General features: G+C 44.7%; 1 protein-coding gene across 1 annotated transcript; it reads right to left on the bottom strand.

Moving 5' to 3' along the window:
- Positions 1 to 3,091: 3,091 nt before the first annotated feature.
- Positions 3,092 to 18,113, bottom strand: LOC144168538 (cathepsin B-like). Its single transcript, XM_077697500.1, has 6 exons — positions 18,105 to 18,113; positions 16,586 to 16,743; positions 8,640 to 8,869; positions 8,032 to 8,148; positions 6,728 to 6,856; positions 3,092 to 5,244 (listed from the first exon to the last, which is right to left on the bottom strand). The coding sequence occupies exons 1-6, from the start codon at positions 18,111 to 18,113 to the stop codon at positions 5,168 to 5,170; spliced, it is 720 nt and encodes a 239-aa protein (XP_077553626.1). The 3' UTR covers positions 3,092 to 5,167.
- Positions 18,114 to 21,385: the final 3,272 nt, after the last annotated feature.

The raw sequence follows: 21,385 nt of genomic DNA, 5'->3' as shown, positions 1-21,385 counted from the left end.
AACTCCCCCTTTTTTCTGCTAAGATCCTTGTTATGTGCCTGTTACACAATTGTGTTCTGTGTCTTCACGGCTAGTTTATACGCTTAGTGTTTATCTATATTTACCTCTACTTAGCACAATGCTTTAACTCCTCATTTTTTTACTTTTAATATGTGTTTTATATATGTCCCATTTTAACTTTCTCTCTTGTCCCCCTATTCCTATTACTACGTACTCGTACCTGCCCATCCCGCCTCCTCTAAACCAGCTGGTGTTCCGGTGTCCACCCCCAGGCGAGACCATTTACGCCTGCTGGTGGACCTTCCTATCTTCGTAATGAGTAATAGATACATGCATAAATTAATTTTGAAAGTGGTGGCTGAGTATGGCAGGACTGTAAAGCAAAAGGAGAATCGAGAAGGCGTTAACACGCTCTTCAATGTGGGTGTTCGTTGATGGGCACTTTAAACGTACTGAAGACATTAAGTTAGCTTAATTGCCTGGAGGATATCATTTGTACTCCCCCTTAGTTTTTCAGCAGCGCCAGCAACGGGGTAATGACTTCACGTGCTTCAAAGTGCTGCCTTCGTGTTGCAATTAAGTTAACCAGTAGTATTTCTCAATCACTCAGGAGTTCAATGTTGTTGCGTTAGTTCAGCCTAAAATAAAGTAAGATTGAACACCGTATTATCGAAAGACAGATCCCTTTTATTGAAAGTCTTGTTTCAAATATTGTTTCCTTGTGACAAACTCCACCCACACGTTCTTATTCTGTCTCACGAAAAAAGATGTGATTTTATCCTAACAAACCCTGCAGATTCGTTCTCTGTGTTAGTCAAATGCACTAAAATAAAATATTGAAATGTATTTCAGTCTTTAGTTTAAAAGGCTAGAAATGCTTTCCTTTAGAAGGCTAGAAAAGGCTAGAAATGCTTAAGCAATACCGGGAACTCGGAGGAATTCCAAAACATTTGGGAAAAAAACTCAGGCACTCAGCGAAGCTGATAAGGTGCATTGTCTACCTGTACATGTCCACTGCAGGACAAAGGCATCTCCCGTGAGCGTCCAACCGCTGTTGTTCGGAAAATCAGGAGCTAGAATAGGTGAAAAGACGATATTCGCATGACTGTAGGAATTCTTATTCACCGGTAGTGTAGTTTAGAAAGGAAACCACATATTTTTCGACAAATAAACCGTGAGGCCTATACGCCGTTTCTATGTATAGGGCGCACTTAATATTTCATGTTTTACCAGCAGCTACGTACAGTAGATACATTATTAGGTAGCAGTATCCTAGCCATATTTTGCAACGCTGAAAAGATAATTCCGGTGTTTGCTTACGGTTTGATGATGTGAGTGTAAATTAAAAAAAAAGAGTTAGATTTATTATTTCACCCAAAAAAATTGTGGCAAATCTTTTTAAGCGCTAACCTCGGCATGATGATGAATAAACGCGTGTTGGAGCAGTCGAGGTTGTGTAACTGACCACTATACGTCGGGCCTCCATAGTCTGGAATGCCTTGAGTTTGTGGGGCCCGTCTCGTCCGGTCCTTTAGGTGTTGGTGATCTGGGTTCGAGTCGGTAAGAATACCTTTCCACTACTCAACTAAAGTGTTATGCTTAAGATTTCGCGCAAGGTTTGTTGTATTGCCGCTCTGCATCATGTAGTAGACAGTGTAGGGCTCTAGGCAGAACTTATAATTGCATGGGCATAGAGACGTGTCTACGAAGAGTAGTATCGTGCAATGTGGAAATGTATTTGTCTGGAGCTGCCGGTAGATGACCCTGTCTTTACTACATATCTTGATATGTTAAAAAGGAGAGGTCCTTCAGAAGAAGCGGGGACTTAGCAGGATGTGTTGCACTGTTAGTATCCTCTGAGGATGATTTCTCGTCGCAAGCTTACGGAGTTACTGAGCGTGATCCGGGAAGGGAACGCCCGGTGTGGACGAGTGCGGGCTGCGGCATCAGCCGCCTGCCTTTGCAGGTATCAAAGAGCCGGTGTCCACTCGATTTGCATCTTCGGTGGTTGTAGTTTGGTAGAGAGGACGTCGGAGCTGTTGTTGAAACGCGTCATATTTAGACTGTTAGCCCGTAGTATGAGAGTCTGAGATGATGGTGAGGTATTCCTTGCCCGTTAAGGCTGCATGACCCCTAGTGGCTTATTAGACAGTGTCGGTGCCCTTTGTGGTCATAGAAATTGTTTATCTTATTTCCAGAGAACGCATGGGATAAAGTTTATTGCGTTTTAAACCAGTTGCCTGGTAACAGGTAAAAATATTAACTGCTAAATTAAAATTCTAACTGTTAAGTTAATAAAATATTAAAAGCCAGAATTGCAGCTATAGCCTTTCCTTGACATTTAAAGGTGCCCTAAACCGGTTTCTAATAGTTGCGATTTTACGTGCGCAAGAGGTGGAGTCCTATCCAAGGAACGTCCTGCCGCAAAACTGGTTTAAAGGCGTTGAGCATTAGCCGAGTATCGTTCATTAAACAGGACCATAAATAAGGCGTGGAGGTCTTCCCTCTCATCGCGCTTCCAAAGTACTCTAGAAGCGGTGACGTCACCGACTAGGTGCAAGAGCACCTAGAGAACCAGGGCAAGGCTCAAGATTGGCGCAGCCATTGGCTCCGCTCGGCGGTACGTCACGCTTTTTTTAGCAGTGCAGGCTCCTCCTAAAACTTCCGAGCGGGGCCAGTCGGGCCACTCGAACCTCCCGGCGACCGTGCTCCTCGCGTCCGCCGTGGTCATGTCGGCGCGTCCGTTTCGGAAATGGGGAAACGAGCGTTTGAAGGCCAGGTTGGGGTGGGGGGGGGGTTCCAGACACAACCTGCAAATGCAGTCGTCACTTCTCTCTCTCTCTCTCTCTCTCTCTCTCTCTCTCTCTCTCTCTCTCTCTCTCTCTCTCTCTCTCTCTCTCTCTCTCTCTCTCTCTCTCATTTTCGTGTATATTGCGTGTCTTGTCCATTGTGTGTACTTTGTAAGCAACGTTTCAGAAAAAAAAATTCCGTTTCCAATTTTTCTTGCTCAGGTCTTCAACAGCCATGGTCGAAGATACATCAGCGCAGTGGACCTTCCATGCGCCATGGCTCGATAAACGAATTTGTCACGAACAAAGAGCTCGGACTGCATGATGTTGGCTGTGGACAAAGATGGCGATGGACTCACCCACACGAATAATTTGTTGCTATTTTCTGTCTACATCTTGCGACTAAGGACTGGGAACAAAAGAAGCGTTTGTGACATGGCCACTAGTAGTTAACGCCATGAATCTTAATTAAGGCCAGGGTTACTCGGAGGGGTGCATTAATGTGGTACAGCGCCAAACCAAGGTCGAAGCCAAGAGAAACAGGCAGCGCACTCACTTAGAAATGATGTTTATTACATGAAAGAATCCATCCGCTGCAACAAAAGAGGAAAATATAATAAAACCGACAAATGCGCGGATGCACAGATATTGCGAAGGTGCACGCAAAAGTAGTACAAGGCATGTTTGGTTACTCGATACAAATGCGAATTCCTTCTTTTCTCGAATTAACGAAAAGTTTTCTCTAAACTTCGGTGACTTCTCATCCCCGTTGATTGGCATATTTACTAATGAAAGGTGAAATATGAAAATCATTATGGCAGCACCCGTTCTTGCATGTATTACGATGTGACAGTTGCACACCTTTTTGGAACTCAAGGAGGAGGGGGAGGGCGGGGGCATGATTTTGGCAAGATGTCATAAAGGCAGCTCCCGTTTGCCCTATACCGTTTGCCTCAAAGTAAGGTAAGTTTACGAACACCTTAAGCAAACGTCAAGGTACTTGCTTAATAGCCTGCTCAGGGAGCATGGCCTATTTTCCACCTTTATTGTGCGGGGGGAAAAAAGTACTGACACCTCAGAATATACCCTTAGGGACTACGACTGGCATCCGAATTTTTACAGGTGCTTTATGGTTAGTAAGAATAAGAAACAGGTCACGAGAGAAATAACGGAAGCCTACGAGGTCAATGTTGATAATGGCCTGTAATTCTTTCTTTCCATGCAACCAACTAAAAAGCAAACGTTGGTAAGTCAGCGCTGTTCGTATTTCCGCTCGTCTGGGACCATTTATTGTGCTGACCGCAGACAACCTTTGAAGTTTCATTGATGTTTTGCGTCGAAACTGTTTTGTCAGGTATTTTGGCCAGTGAGACAAAATATTGTGCCCATACAATTTCAGAACATTCATAAGCATAATAGTATAACTGCTAGGGTGGGAAGGTTCTTGACTCCACGTCTTGCTGGAGTACTTGATGAGAAACATATAAATGTTATATTTCCTAGTGTCCATAAAGAAGGAGTCAGTCAGATAGTAGAAATACAACAGTAGAACACGACGTTGGGTTAATGGGTGTATATCTCCAGGTACAAACTCGCTACATATAAACTAGCTTAGGAATAGCCCTTCTAGTTTCAACATGCTGCAGTACTGTTACAGAAAATGCGTTGAGACACCTACAAAACAAAGAATTTGGCTTGTATGGTCTGCGTATAGGTTCACATGAAGGTAGTATTAACATGGGCTGTTAGTTTCTTTCGTTCGTTGTTATGGGCTGTTAGTTTCTTTCGTTAGTTGTTATTTCCTCACCACTTCAAAAATGTTTATCTCTTTGTTGGTTTTTATTTTCATTTTATATTTTTAGCAATCGCTACATCATACAGGCCTTTTTCTTGCCTCTCCCTTTTTTGTTGTTTTGTTTTCGGGGACCATTGGCAACTGCATGCAAATGTTGGAGCCTGGCTGGAAGCATTTTTACAGTTAGCTCAATCAATCAATCAATCAATCAATCAATCAATCAATCAATCAATCAATCAATCAATCAATCAATCAATCAATCAATCAATCAATCAATCAAACAATCAATCAAACAATCAATCAATCAATCAATCAATCAATTAATTAATGAATAATTAAATATTAATTTAAATATTGCTTCAATAATTATTCCATCAATCCATCACTAATCAAGAAGGGAAATGGTCCGCGTATAGAACACAACATTTTCCGCACGTTCCGCATATACAACACAAACATTAATTCCTCATTCTTGTGATGTCAGCTAAAGCTGGCTCAGGGCGTGAACTATGGAGGTCGTCTGTCGGGCTGTTTCTGATTTTCCGACTGTTGGTGTTTTTTATTCACATAGATTTGCAGAGCCCTACTCGCGCGGGATACCAGCGAGAACTTCTTCTTCGATGCCGCATTCATATTGGCCCCGCAGAATCTTGAAGTATCCTGAAAGAAGGAAAACTAATGTCTTATTTTGTACGCCCCGTGTACTCTTATTTCCAGCGCACACAGGTGACGTGCTGTCACGGCTCGAGTACCTCTCCAGCTAAACACTTCTTTCCGCATATAGTCATGGCGACACAAAACACAGTACGTCGTATTAGCGGTCAAAAAACCTCCGTAAGGGTAGGATAGAACACAAAAAACTTTTATAAATGACATCGCGTCATTAGTCATTTGTTCATTCGCCCTGTAGTGCGTGTTGGACTCACAATATCTTTGTGTTTTCTATTAATAAAATAGTCGAAGGAGTACTCTTCTGAGTTTATAGACAGAGAGCTTGGCTTAAAACCATCAAAGCGTTGTTCGTTTATCTAAATTTAACCGAATTCACCAGATTAATTTTTAGCCGTTTAAAATCGTTGTTCAAACCAATTTATGGCTATGAGGTTATAAAAATATTATAATTTGTTCTAATTAACGCGAAGCCTCGTAAATTAAAGTTTAGTGGGTTGACCGTAAGAATTCCTTTTGTAATGTTAGTTTTGGTGCTTGACCCGCCGCGGTGGCGCAGTGGCTAAGGCGTTGCGCTGCTGAGCACGAGGTCGCGGGTTCGATTCCCGGCCGCGGCGGCCGCTTTTCTGATGGAGGCGAAAAGCAAAAACGCCCGTGTGTACGAGATTTCGGCGCACGTTAAAGATCCCCAGGTGGTCCAAATTAATCCGGAGCCCTCCACTACGGCGCGCCTCATCGCCTGCGTTGCGTCGGCGCGTTAAACCCTACAATCAGATCAGTTTTGGTGCTTTGGCGTCAGACATAAAACACGAATATGGGCGCCAACCTAAACAAGGGTATGCAGTGCGCTGTAATGGATAGCCACGGATTACATTTGATCTGAGTCATTTGATGCTGTCTGTCTTTTTCTCGGAAGTTATTGACAGAATTCAGCCCTCCCAGCTTGCTCTTCGGCTTACATTACCTTTCTTAAAGTGCGTCATTCCGTGCCAAATTCTCGTCCCGCCGAATTATCTCCAATTCGTCAAATATGACAAATCATGTGCTCAGCAGCCTAGAATTAAACTCAAGACAACGTACAGGGTAACAGCATGGCTATGCCTTACGCCCATATACCGAGTAGGGTGAACTGAGTTTATCCTGGAACGATTTCATTACGTACGTGCCAAGATTGTTTAGGGCGTAATGTATACAATCCGTGACAAGCAAAATTACATGAGCGCCTTATGTACAGTTTGACCACGGAGGACCAAAAAATTAGCTGGCAAGGAAAAATGAAAATTTCACAACCACATTATACAATCTGCAGAACACTCAACGCCACCGACCAATACACACCGAACACCACAAGCCTCTCCCGTGTACGCTGGCTGACAAATGCTACGTTACTCTGCTATTCAATAAAGGCAATAGAACCCCGCATATAGAGGCCAAAAGTTCGTACTTCCTATCAGCAGAGCATGACGACACTCACCATTGTCTCCCCAGTCAGGGTTCCAGGAGTTCGCCACAAGCCAGTAGGGGGTACCATTCTCCGTGCCCCAGCCCAGGATTTTGATTGAGTGTCCACCCAGTGCTTCATCACTGTGCCGCTGATAAACACCTGTGGAATGATGTCGATAGCACAAGTCGAATTCATCTAAGTGTCATACACTCAGCGTAGTCTCCCATACGCGATACCTACGTCCGAGGCAGCGAGGGTGTAGGAACAAATGGTCCCGGAACAAATGGTCCCAACTTCAAACTAGGAACAAGTCGTGCCGGAACTTATGGTCCGGAATTATTGGCCCCGAACATAAGGTTCCGGAACTCGTCATTCTGGAACCTGTGGTGCCGGAAAAAATTACCGCAGAACCTTTTCCTGCAAAATGAGTCGGTAAAACTCCACTTGTATCTCCGTTTAAATATGTTGCATTAGGCTGGAGTGCGGTATTGCCTAATCTCGCAAAAACTGTCAGTGAATGATCCGTTCATATCAGTTACCTTATTACGCATACAGCCGAACACGGATATACCGAACTCCAAGTGGATCGTAAAATAGTTCTATACATCAATCATTCGAAATATAAAATCTGCCAGTCTGAAGATTATCTGAGAGCTGTTTGAGATTGTTACAAGCGGTGGCTGACGGAATAGTTCTCGACAGCACGGAAAATTAAAACCGGATTCATTTGACCACCAGCGGATCATTAACGTGCGCCGAAATTCAGTGTTTTCATTTCTTCAGGAAAGACGAGACAATGTCGCCCGTCCCCATTCATTGCGATTCACCCTATGTCTTCCTTGTTGTTTGTTGTATAATTTACTAGAAATTATATCAAAGTTTAGCCCTCAGAAACTAGCTAAAACGATTGTCCTGACAAAGAAACTGTTTTTCTGAAGTTAAAAGGCCAAAGCCCAAAATATATTTAGTTGATTATAAATAGTTTAGCTCCCGTATGAACTTGCAAGCGGCTGCAAAAATATTTTTTGAAACGCAGCCGGTAAAACCCATGAAACTAATCTCGTTGTCTGGGGGAAGATCTTTGAGATTAAGAAAACTTACATAACTACTTTCGGAATGTTGAATATTCATATTCTAATTTATGGGGAAATGCTGAAGGAGGCCGCGAGGACCTAAGAAGTGTATAGATTCGGGATCTTAGAGGCCTCAAACACTGTGCCGTTCATTGGGTTTACTAAAACTTCGAATGAGTGCCTGTTATTGGTGTGGACATAATTAAAATCTCGCTAGGGCTTTCGATAAAACGGAATAGCGTATTTTTCGAGCATACTTACCGCTTTTGTAGCTGGGAAAGTCTGCGAAAACAGTGAAGGAAGCCTCCACAGGTCCATTTTTGAAGATTTCCGTCTTGATTTGCTCCTCGTCAGGAGAGGTAGAGTAGACCGTCTGTGCTAAAATTATTTTCAATATAAAATATGTTAGGCATACAGACCTTCTAATGCTTAGACGTCGTTAGGTACACCTTCCTTTGACGTCCCACTGTAAAACTTATAGCGCTAAATTTACAACCTACTTTGAAGAAATGAAAAAAGCTACAAAGGGAATGAACTTCGATTCACTTAATTTTCTTTGATTTGTCACTGCTCTTTTGATGAAATTTATATGTATTGAAACACTTAAGAATCAGTTTCTCTTTCTATTTTACTGCTTATAATTTACTACACTTTCCCTTGTCCGCGCTCAGGCGCTATTTGTAGACAAGCGAATCAGAACGGTAAGAACACCGTCACGAGTTTGCAGATAAAGCAAAGCTTCTGCAAGAACATGCAAGTACGAAGTAAAATTTTAACGATAACATAGCAGCTGTGATTCCTGCAGAATGTCAATTCACTCGTCTCCCCTTTCTACTTTAAATATAAAAGTCCATATACTCCCTGCCTACCAAAGTGCTTGTCCTCGGTGTAGGTCGTTTCGTAACCCTTGCGGCAGGTACGCAGGCATTTCGGTGTTGGCTTGACTCCAGTGCACGGCGGAAGCTTGCTTTTGGCGCTGTGTGCGCAAGGCGGGAAGTAGTACGGCTGGCAACCATCGTCGCTGCCGTACAAGCCACCAGTCACAATGCCTTGTTCGTTGTAGTACTCCCAAGCCAGCTCCGGGTGACCACCGTTGCAACTGTATCAAGAAATGGCAACCCGAAAAGCGAATTTCTTCTCATCAGAGATCTGTATAAAATACCGTGAGCAATACCGATTCCTACGGGCCGAGCAGGTTTTAAACGCGGTGTCTTGACACAGCAGCGGAATGCTTTATTTCCTAGCAGGACGTATAGCTAGATCTAAGAGAAAAAATTGTTCGTTAGTGTGCATGCACGGCACAGCATCCCCATTGTGGTCATCATCATGATGACGATCATCATCGCTGTCATGACCCGCTCTAGCTAGCAAAGGATGGCTTTAGATCAGTGAGGAGAGGCAGGATGAGCGAGCACCATTCGCATCTAAGATGACTAGTGAGCAATGTGAAATGCCTCTCCCCTCCCCTTTCACCCTCTGTACCGGTATCCGGGTCGCTATCCTTCTCACTAGAGCAGTGACTCGTCATGCAACAAAGGGGGAAGGCGTAAAGTCATACGAATGAATGCACGTACGCAAGAAATTACGCATGCTCAACGGGCGTTCCCATATCTATATACTGTTGCGGATCTGGTAGCGTAACCGGTGATAGAATCCGTTGGTCCGGAGTTGGGGCAAACTTTGCGGCCGAGTTGGACGAACAAGGAAACTCTATGTACAGAAATTTACAAGGTGTTTGACTGAGTGAACAGGGTTCTGCGCTCCTGCGCGCGCGAGATTAAATAGCTAGGTAGGGTCCTCCCCCTTTAACCCGTTCTCCAGCTGTTTTCAGGAACGCACCAATCACGATCATCCGTGGCACTGAGATAGACGCCCTTGAGAAAGAAGGCACTTTTTCTCTCGCACAGGTCAGCGTCAGGTTGACTTCAGTGGTGCAATATTCCTTTGGTCGAAGCCCCTAGGACCACCCGAGGTTTAAGCGACAGGAGGACGCCCGGGCCCTGTCGGAAATCCGGCGTCGGGTGCTTGTTGAACAGCGGCGTTTCGGACACACCACAAAGGGTTGCCCAATGCGAGTCTCGCCGCCAAAGAAGCCAGGACTTGGCCTGTCGCCGAAAGGGCGATGCCGCGCGACGCCTTTGTCACCAACTGCGCGCAACCTTTTAGGGCATGATGGTAGGCCTCGTCGACGGGCTCCTTGAAGCCGCCGAAAGCGGAGTGTGTCCAACAGCAGCGTCAGTCGCCGCCGCGTCATTGCGTTCCCAGCTGGGTCGCTCCCCGTCGATAAGGGGGGGGGGGGGAACCAGCGAAAACCGGACGACGGAAGGATTGGGTGATTGAACCCGATAATATTGCGGACGGTCTTCGCAATACCGTACGCCGATCGTAACAATACACAGTAAATAAGCGGGCGGATAGATATCCACGGAACACATCCACATTAGTCCGTACGTTGGCTACGGTATGTAATGCCTACTAGCGTCCACATTTGCTTGCGTACGAACGCGTGGATATATGTGTGAACGACCATACGCACAAATGAATGAGGTGGCCACGTTCGAACACGTGGACGTATGTGTGATAGAGCATACGTCCAAATTAACCTGTTCTCAATTGATGAAAAGTTGGTATATTCGTCATGCGCAGTATTACACCGCATGTAACTCCGCGGTGGCTCAGTAGCGGAATTAACCGTAAATCTTCAACGAGTTCTCCTGCCAAGCTGCTTAGGCCCCATAAAACTAGACATTTTCGTGTTAGTTGGACTTGATTGCTGGCTAGTTTGTTCATGACGTACAAACGAATAACTTCGTGCAAAATACGAGGACGAAGAAAAGAGAGGGCAGGACGAGCTCTCGTCTTGTCCTCTCTTCTCCTCTACCTCGTCTTTTGCGCAAACTCATTCCTTCGTACATTTTCGAGTCCCGTAAGAATCTACGTGCGGGGCAGCAACAGTTGTACGTGATAATCAGTGGCTGTTTGTCGCTACAGATACCTTTAGATCCTCCAGATCTACCTTCACCCCCCGTCGGAATATCGTGTACGTAATAAATGTACCATTCTGTAAATGTAGCCCGCCGTATCTTTCGCCAATTTAACGCCACCTGTTTCTTTCAGAAACTCGACAGACGACAAGATGCCTCGCTCGAGCATGGCTTCGCTGAAGACATGCTGGCAAAAACTGTAGAGGCATTCCTCAGAATAGACATAATCCTGAGGGGCAATATGAATGGGTGTCTCATAGACATGCGAAGACACGTTCATATAATCAGGCAACCTCACGATTACGAAAAGGAACCGCGTGTGCCCTGGTAAAACATCCGTGCCCGTCCTTCCGTAGAAGATAAAATGCATATGTCTGAGCAGCGACTGTGCCATGTTAGTCAAGTGGTACGCCTTTTTAGTTGTATCATGAACCTGGATGGTGGGTACTCTGTCTTACCTCTAGGTAGGTTACTCGCGAGATGGTATGACCACTGACCGCTGTGACTATCGTATTGGCGTGGCGAGGGCAAAATCAAATCCGTCGGTGCTGCATTTCCGCGCCTGGTAGAAAACGGAGCTCGCCAATACTTTCGAGAAAGGCGGCTCTCGGATTAAACCACGCTATTGATGTGTTTCCGCATCGCATTTGAGATCATGATTCATCCTTAGCAGAGAAGCTGGCGTGTTTCTGAAACCGGAAACTAAAAAGTTATACTGCCTCGTGCACCTTAGCCTTAGTATTATGCCGTAGACGTGAGCTTTATGCGTTCATATACTAAAACCCAACTTAAAGCTAGTTGGGTCTATTCGCCCACATATATTTTTTTTCTGGTGGGTACCACTATCTAGCCAAACCGAAGGTCGGCTTTCGACGTTGCGTTTTGCTCAAACAAACTCTCCCTAATTCGTCCAGTGCCTGATTCTATGTTTATTTTATTATCATGGATTATAATACACCTAAAGCAGAGACAAAAGCAAGAAAAACTGAAAAAAAAAACAAGCTGTTTCAGATGAACCGCGGCAAGGTGAACTAATCGGCAGAATGAAGCTCTCAAACGGCTTCGACAAAATCTGATATTTCTGGCTGATACCAAATCTGCGGGACACCGTGAACTGGAAATTAGTACTAATATTCAAAATATGGCAGAGCATCCCTAAGCATATGATCAGGAGATGAGATTGTTCAGGAGTGCGAGAAATTGAAATTGGGACGATGAACACTCCATAGCCCTGAGAGTGGCGCTACTCCTATCATACAATTCGTTTCTCTACCTCAGGTTCAAACTACGCGCCTTAGGCTAGCTAGTGAATCACCCGTGAAGCAGCCCCCAATTAAGAACGTTTCCAGCGCCATGTTTCCGTCCCTTAACACTTGCGTGACCGTAAAAATAATCAGTTGTTTTTGGGTAGTCCAAGAAATATTTTTTTCCTGTCACAGAAACTTATTGATGCTAAAGTGTAAGGTATGAAATGATAGAGGAAGGATAGGTCTTTACAAAAGTATTAATTTTAAGGAAAAAATTCATTACGAACATTATTAAAAATTTATCAAAACGAAAGACGAAACAAAAATAAAAAACGACGAAAACATCAATGCTACTTTGCACAGGGTAACCATAAAAAAATGAAATATATGCTTTGATTACAAGGCTCTTATAGAACCTTACTGCAAATATGAGATCTGTAAGTACAAGTTTTTTGCATACATAAAGATATATAAGCACCAGGGACTATCATGCCACCGCGCGAAGCAGTTGCTTGACGCGGTGAAACAAAGGCTGGCTCCACTGTGCATTCAGTGCCAAGTGGTCCCGACCGAATGAAGTCGACACCCTGCAGAAAAAAAGCTGCGACCTTTAGAACAGACCGGATACGTTTACATCAATGCGCGGCACCGATAGAAGGGCCCGAGGAGGAAGGGAAACATGCCTGCGAATACCTGCTGACGTTTCGGGCATCTTGACGCACTTTCGCCGTCCGTACTGAAGTCTGACAAATCGAACTCGTCTTACGTGTCCCTGCTGCAACCATCAGACCGAGATTACAGCTCAGTTTCATCGGAATTCATCAAAATTCGCCATTCCCGTGGAGCACCGGCATCGACGCCGCAACCGAAACCTCGCGCGCCCGACAGCGAAGGAGCTTTAAAAATCCCCCCGCGTCGGAGAAAAGAAACTTGAAAGCGATACTATTTTAACACGAAAGTGTTTTATTCCGGGATTCACGAAGATTTCACTTACGTCATATCCGTCACGGAAGTGGCGCCGGTACAACGAAGCAAGCGGGCTATAAAGGGGGCACCCTGCACACAGGGACTTCTTGCGGGGAAGCAACCTTTAGGGCAAAATATTACGTTATACTTAGGGTTGTTAGTGTTCGGTTTTTATATTTCAACACGAAAATGTTTTATGCCAGCATAGACCAAGATTTCACTGAAGTCATATCCGTCACGGCAATGATGTCAGTACACCTTTACCAAAGCGAACCGAGAGCATGCAGTCGCTCGCCAAGCACACTCACAAGACAGCCGCCGACCCGCAAATCATGCTCAGCTGCAGATTTCACCGCACATTTCGCTGTCGTGTTTTATCGATTCCTATGACAGAGGAAACAACCACAGTTTTTATTATTTGGATGGCTTAAGCTCTCCAGAAGCGCTCGGAGAGCGCCAAAATTTGAATTTGTATTCACCGGCAACGTACGATCGATGAAAATAGATGCGGACACAAAAGTGTTAAGGTTGAAACTGCATGGCATGTGCTTTTATTTGTGCTTAGTTTCTCCTCTTGACCTCCTTCCGTTTGTATTTAAAGCAGTGTGTCGCACCGGAAAAAAATACCGATTCGGTTGCGGTTCAGGTTAAGGCGAATTAATTTCATTCCGGTTGAGTTCCCGTGCGGCAAAATCACGTGCCGAACCGGTTCTAGGAGTTGAATTATCAGCTAAGTCAGAAAAAAGATTTAGTAGTTGGAAACAATAAAAAGGAAATACAAACATTCAAAACGCTGCTGTTTGCCTTATACAGGAGGGCAATTTCAAAGCAAATTTTAAACATCTGTGTGAGATATTAGGAAGGCAGCTAAAGTAGTGACGATTTGTTACCTACTTGCCCGCCGAGACCTTATGTTGTCCTAGTGAGTAGTACATAAAGCCAAGGCCAAGCGATATGATGGTGTGATATATTTTCTACCTTTTATTTTTTTGTTGAAATCGAAATCATCGCAATGAGATCACCCATCACGGCAACCGTCAAATCCAAGAGTTTGGCGTGCGTACTGGTGCATTTAAATACCAGTGGTTAATACCAGCAGTGTACATTTCTTATCAGTTGTGGCATAACAAAATATCCTACAGCCCTCACTTAAGTCATAATGACAATAACTCATATTTAGGGACAAAAATTATTCTGCGTTTTTTTGCGAGATTCTGGACGAGACAAAACTTTGTAATTTTTCCATTGTGCGCATGGCTACGTCTGTACGCGTTTGCGTCGTCATGTACGCTTTGACTCCTATTTCTTGTTAGGTACTCTGCGCTTCCTGGGCTCCATTCGCTCTATGTTTTTATACTTCACTTTATTTCGAGTTTTTTCCTTGCACTTCATTGCGCGCCAGTTTTATTTAACTTTTGTTCTCTCTCTATTGCTGCTTTCCCGATCTCTCACATTCACTTCACTGCATTGTAATCATCCCCATCTGGCGTAGCAAGCACTGCCGCTAGCAGAGCTGACCTCTCCAGCCCACATTAAAGAGTTCTCTCTCTCTCTCTCTCTCTCTCTCTCTCTCTCTCTCTCTCTCTCTCTCTCTCTCTCTCTCTCTCTCTCTCTCTCTCTCTCTCTCTCTCTCTCTCTCTCTCTCTCTCTCTCTCTCTCACTCTCTCTCTCTCTCTCTCTCTCCAATGAATTCGATAATTTGGTCACTTAGAATAGTTTGTTAGCTGTCACCTTCCCGAGGGAATTTTGTAAATAGTAAGCTTTAGTTAACGCTCAGCCAATTCATTATTGCGCTGATCGCTGGAATTCACTTTGCGATAGCTATTACGGATGTGTGCGTCACAGTGGATATGTCATCGTTCCGCCTGACCCCCGGCCATCCTTCTGTCTGCTACATAGCGGAATCTTATAACAGATTGTGTCATTATAGACTGAAAGGCCAATTTGGCGAGTGAAGTACGAGATGGAACTTTCTTGGGGAGACGGTCTTTAATTCATCGACAGCAGTACTCCTCCTTCAGAACGAGTAGCAGTAGCAGGAGAGTAGCGAGTTGATAAGTTAGGGTGGGCGGATGGGACAGTGTGGGACCGGCCTTCCTTTCATGCATGTGTTATCTGCTATACCGCTGTTTTTGTTTTCTTTCAAGACGAAATACTTACTGCTTGCAAGGTCGAGGGATGCAGTTTCTTGAAAAGGGAGTAAGTGCTGATTCTAAGCTAACAGTTTTCTCTACTATATCTATTATTATTTGTACCTGTTAAAAAAGCGAACTTGTCCGCTCTACCAACCTTAAAAAATGACGGTTATTCAAGGAAACACGTCATTCGCTTCCTTTGCATTGATGACACGTTTGGTTGTGAAAGGTGGGAAAAAGGAAGGGATGTGCATACAGCAATATCCGCCCTTTGTTGTTTTGCTTATTCGAGTTTGCTTGTTTAGCGCGTACTAATTTAAAACCATGGAAGTTTTTTTTTGTCTTTCCGTGTAAACACACTTTTAAAAATATTGACACGTTTGATGCCTCTAGATTGGTGATCACTTCTTCGAGGCACAGCTTACGCTACAGGGCAGCACATAAATTTCAAACACTTAGGGGTATTGAGGGTGCGTCGAAATCTCCACACACGAACATTCTCGTTTTATGTCTACATCAGAAAAAACGGTCGCGTGGAATGGTGATCGAACTCGCATACTCCTGGTCAGCAGCAAATGGCTTAGCCACTGAGCAACTCCTGCGGGTCACACTTGACAAGTATTTGCACTTTCCGGAGCGCCCTTTCTAACCAAATTATTAAACGAAAAAAATGTGCACACTTCGGGTGTGCACCTTCGCTGTTGTGCAGTGAGGCCCTCTTGCAGTCTGAGTGCTCGCAGCGAGGGAAGGGCAAAGTCGTTTTATATCGCGTACGAGCTGCCGATAATGACATTTCGTTTGGTCAGTCGTGCACACTGCTCGCGCTACGAGCAGCAACACACCACCGCTAAATTTGTGCGTTTTCTATTTCCGTGTTGCGACGACGAAGAAAGAGTTGATAGTGTTTTGATTGGTCTGGAGGGAAAAGTGCATGAAATGTTCCAAAGTTGGTGGTACGTGAAAGAAAAAAAGGCCCCAATGGCATTGACTGCACAATATCGACAACGCATGGCCGAACGGTTTTGCTGTGATTAGGTAACTTTTATGTATTTTTTTTTCGGTTCAGTTCCGGTTCGGGTTCAGCGTGCTAAATAACGGTTCGGGTTCGGGTTCAGTTCCGGCAAATATACCGGTTCAGTTACAGTTTACTGTTAGGTTCCGGTTCGACACCCTGAAATTTTAAAAGATTTCGATTCGAATGCTGTACTTCGAGTACCGTTAGAGTGACACAGTGGATAAGTCACTTATCTGCCACCGCGCGTACTTTGGTTCGAGTCCCGATTCTGCAATGATCGTTTTAGTTCGCGTATATCATGTAGTCCGCTGATGTGAACCTTTACAGACACGAACTGGGTGCGGGCTTTTCTACCCAAACCTGGCAACGCTCCGCGTTAGAGCACGGAGCCCCGATTCGTCCCGGTGATGTTACAATCCCTATCAGGGTTTCCGAAGGAGAACGAGAGTGTATGTGTACAGAACTCACCCGTATCCGCAGCTACTGCAGCAAGTCAGCAGGTCTTCAGCCGAGATGTTGACTTGTACCTTGCCTTTGGTGTAAATGCAGATCCGGTCGGAGATGGCCTCCACCGCTCCAAATGCCTGCAGCGAAATATGCCAAAGGATACGTGAATATTCGTTGCCCTAAAATAGTGTTGCATAATATTCATGTGTTGTATTATTCATACCATATCAGATTCATACCTGCACGTACACATTAATCCGTGGTCTTATTAACATAAATCCAATAGGCCCCGCTCTTCACTGTGGTGTCGACCTACGAAAAAACCTCTACACACTGGCTAAAATCAGTTTTAAAAAAACTGGGCTCACGATCGTTTGCCGTGAGATTCAGGCATACACCCGTGCGTGAGATCCCTTCGATACCAGAATTATTGACTGGTCGCCGAGCAACGGTAGTTTTTGCTGCCACGTGGCAAACGAAGAGAACCCAAAGTTGCGATACCACGACTATCGAGACTTACGACAATGCATAGGCAGAAATGTGAAGCTAACCAGAAGAACAGGGCATGCGGCGTGAAAAAAAAAAAAAAAACCGACCATTATTTTCTTGAATGACCGGAACAGGCAGAAATAAACATTAGAGAGGGCGAAATGGCTAGGTGCTGGTAATGGGAAACGTTTTTGATGTACTTTGTTATAACAGGGAGAATGAAACACTCACAGACGCACACACGCAAACAAATAAATTTCTCACTTACGTGAGAAGCGGTCAAGTACTCAGTTGTTTGTCGCCCTTGAAAAGTAATTGAGTGAGTGAGTGAGTGAGTGAGTGAGTGAGTGAGTGAGTGAGTGAGTGAGTGAGTGAGTGAGTGAGTGAGTGAGTGAGTGAGTGAGTGAGTGAGGGAGTGAGTGAGTGAAAGCTTCACCTGGAACACTTCTTTCACCAGCTTGAGCCGATAAAAGTATAAATGAGTTGGACATTTGTAAAGATATTTCCTTGATCTCGGGAAACAAAAAAAAATAAAGCACGAAGCTAATAATATGTATAAACAGCTGCAATATAACGAACTATCTTTTGTAACCGCGGAGAGGCAGGTGGCGGCCATACAAGGCTTGTGGGCGGACCTCCTTATGTTACTTACGTGCGCCCCATACTAAACTATGCTTTGTCAACTTGGGATCCTGGATATACGACTCTCACTAACCATCTAGAAGCTGTACAAAACTGTTCTGTGAGATTCATGCTTTCTAACTATCATCGTACGGCCAGTGTAACTTCTAAGAAACCAAGTCTGGACCTAACTCTTCTCGCTACACGTAAAAAATTATCCCATCTGTGCTTATTTCAGAAAGTGTATCATAATAACCATGTACTCAAATCACGCTGGATACAACCCGCATGTTTCATATCTGAACGACTTGACCATCGTCACATAGTTCAGGTCCCGCACCAATACACTGTCACCTACCCTAATTCTTTTTTGCCGAAAACGTGCCGTGAGTGGAACCACCTGCCTGCTTCAGTAGCTTTCATTACTAACCCTGACCATTTCCGGGAAGCATTGTCAAATTCAAATTTATTGTAAGTTATTTTTGTGTTTTTGTTTTTGTATTCGACTTTCTAGTAACGAGTTCTTTTTCGTTGTGTTTATTGTTTCTTTTTGGGGGTATTGCATGCTTGTGTCGATCTGCAATTTCTGTGTAGGTAAACGTTGTTCTTTTACGGCAAGTGAAGTTCATTTACCGTTGGCTTTTCTTCTGCCGCGAGTGTGATTGCGTTTATGGCTGCGATTAATGCATTTGTTTTACCACGTATTTTTTAGACAATATTGTATAATTCTTTGTGTACAATCGTTGAATACTTGTCTCGTGCTTTTGAAACCTTTTTTGCTCTTTTAGGTCAGCCCCTCCCCTCTACATGCTTGTATGCACTGAGGGTAAAAACAAATAAGTAAATGAATTATTAATTAATTAATTAATTCGGTTAAGTCGATCATCACACAGGTTTGTAGTTTCGAGTACTTATATGTTTTCATTACTCGTCAAAGGAAAACTGTACCTGTTATATGTCGCATTGAATTGGCTTATGTGAACGAAGCCTAATCTAGTTCCCTTTTTTCAAAGACATAAACTGGGGGGACTTGTCGCTCCGGTGCGGAGCTGGTCATCTCGGACTCGCACTGCTCAAAGGAATGGGAGGAGTGCGGGTGTGGGTGTTGGGGGAAGGAGAAGACGAGGTGGCAGGTGTTGAGAGGGATGTGACAATGTGGGCAGTCGGGTGGGAAGTGAGAAGGGGAAATGTGGGACATGACGTTATGGTTGTAGTAGGTTCCGGTCTGTCGTCGGCGAAGCCATAGAGGTTCATACAATAATAACTGGAGGGGAAACAGGCGCTAGTGTCAACGCGAACTCCGAGGCGGCGCTTACGCTTCGATGGGAATGATGGGTAGTTCTGGAGCCAGATTTCGTAGGGTCGAAACGGGCCTATGACTGCGCAGATGGTGTTTTTTGACCCCTTTTTTTACAATTAAACTGTTATTACCCGGTTCGCTGTTTAGAAATTTCAAGACGAACAAGAAAGTTAGTGACCAAAAACTGGTTTTGTATAAAATAAAACGGCACGTTTAAATAAAAAAAATTCACACCATATCCACGGGGTGAATGATGATGAGTGGGCGAAGCTCCTGAGGGGAAATCATCGGTAAAACCGTGACTTTTCAGTGAAAGTTCGCCCACTACATCTGTGTCCGAACGTAACGTCTAGAAAGTCTCGCTTAAACCGCGCGTCGGCACCTTGGGGCTGAGCTCGCCTGATGCGTTTTGCAGACGCCTCACGAGCTCTCACTGCATCGGGGTCTGCCTGCCGATACGCGCGCTTTCTCGCCGCTTCCCGTTCTCTGACGTTTTGGAGATCCTCTTCGCGCCGCAGCCGTGCCGCTTCGCGTACGGCAGGGTCCTCGCGCCGTTGCCGTGACGCTTGGGCCTCTCGTTCTCGAACGCTGGGATCTTGGCGGCGTCGTCGCGCAGCCAGACGACACGCTTCGGCCTCCCGCTCTCGTACGGCAGGATCTTGGCGGCGGCGTCGCGCAGCTTCACGGAGCGCTTCTGCCTCGCGGGCTCGCACATCTGCAGCCTTATCCATCGGGCGACTCCGAGCGCGCGCCAACAGCGAACGGATTTTATTACAACGCTCCCCGCCATCTAGTAAACAATCCAAGAACTAAACTAGAGGTAGCCACGCCATCTAGTAAACAATCAAGCGCATCTTTTCATCATATACAAGTACCGCCATCTAGTAAACAATCCAAGAACTAAACTAGAGGTAGCCACGCCATCTAGTAAACAATCCAAGAACTAAACTAGAGGTGGCTACATACATACGTCGAGGATGGACAGACCCACGCCTTAAGGAGCTTCGCCCCTAAAAGCAGACGCGGGGTCGAGGAGGTTTGCGGAGTACGTTTGGCATTTGCCACCAGCTACAGCGGGACGCTGACTTCTTTAAAAAAAACATTTGTTCAAAGTTTCGGAGCTTGTAGTTTTTAATATTAACGAAAGTTTTGTGCTCCTAAAAAAACGATTATCTTTGGAAATGTTATCCTAGCCTGAATCCTTCAAGATTCAGGCAACATTCATCAAGATGCGTTCCCATCAGCCGCCGGTATACTGCCGGTCTGCGCCGTAGAAGACAGCGTTCACACGAAGAGTGCGGCTTTATAAGCAGTTCGCACTGCGCGACCCTCGTCAAGCAGTTCGCAACCGTCGTCAGCTACGAAAATCATTGCTCTGCCGAAGGACCAGCACCGCTACTCCTAATTCGTAGGCAACTTCGCCGCATACAGCGCCGTCATTTGTGTTTTCGGGATCGCTGTGCCGGCAATTAATTGATAACCCACCCGATTCACAACTCTCATTATAAAACATTTTCACCCAGAGCGGCGTCAGTGCGCGTGTGGCATTCAGTTCAAGGAGAAACGTATTTTTGAACGCTTCTTCCAGAATAGGCAAATGTATTCATGCAAGTCCAAAACGAAAACGAAACTGGCTGCACAATTCAATTCATAATAACTTCCGGAAGCTATCGACTGCCAATGCGAATCCAGAACTACCCATCACACCCATTACGGCGGACTATCGCAGCGCCACATTTCTCTCTAGTTGTTATTGTATGAAACTCTATGGGCGAAGGTTGCAACCCTAATTCTCTTAACCAGCTGGTGAGGGAGTACTTGATAAAGAACATGAAATTATTTAATATTGTCATCGAGATAAGAAAGAGTGGCCCGTAAAATTCTGACTCTTCAATTAGGTACTATGTGTTAAGGCTACCTATAACCCTTGTGAAATGAAATGGGTACGGTATTCCAATTATGATATTTAGTAGAAATATTACAGTATTACTCGCCGTTAGGAGAATGCGTGTATAACAGCAGGTAAGAACACGCTACATAAGAACAAGCCTAAGAATAGCACTCCCACCTTCAGTAGACTAGAGTAGTATTTCAAGAACCCTTCAGACAGCTACAAAGCGCAGGTTCGGGCTCGTACGATCCGCTTATGGCTTCCCATGAAAGTCTTATTAACATTGGCTGTAACTTTCTTTTGTTCCTTGTTATTCTGTCGAAACTTGAAAGTTGTTTATGTTTTCTTTGGTTTTTTGCTTTTATTATTCATCTTTAGTGGTCGGCACATCACAGAACCCTTTTTCCTCTATTGATTGGTGGGTTGATTGTAGGGTTTAACTCGCCGACACGACGCAGTCGATGAAGCGCGCCGTAGTGGAGGGCTGCGGATTAATTTTGACCAGCTGGGGATCTTCAAC

This window comes from Haemaphysalis longicornis, unplaced genomic scaffold (genome assembly GCF_048455015.1).
Source record: "Haemaphysalis longicornis isolate Haplotype H1 unplaced genomic scaffold, Haemaphysalis longicornis Haplotype H1 scaffold_2, whole genome shotgun sequence".
Lineage (NCBI taxonomy): Eukaryota > Metazoa > Arthropoda > Arachnida > Ixodida > Ixodidae > Haemaphysalis > Haemaphysalis longicornis.
Note: the sequence above shows the minus strand (reverse complement) of the source record. Positions and strands in the feature narration are given on the sequence as shown.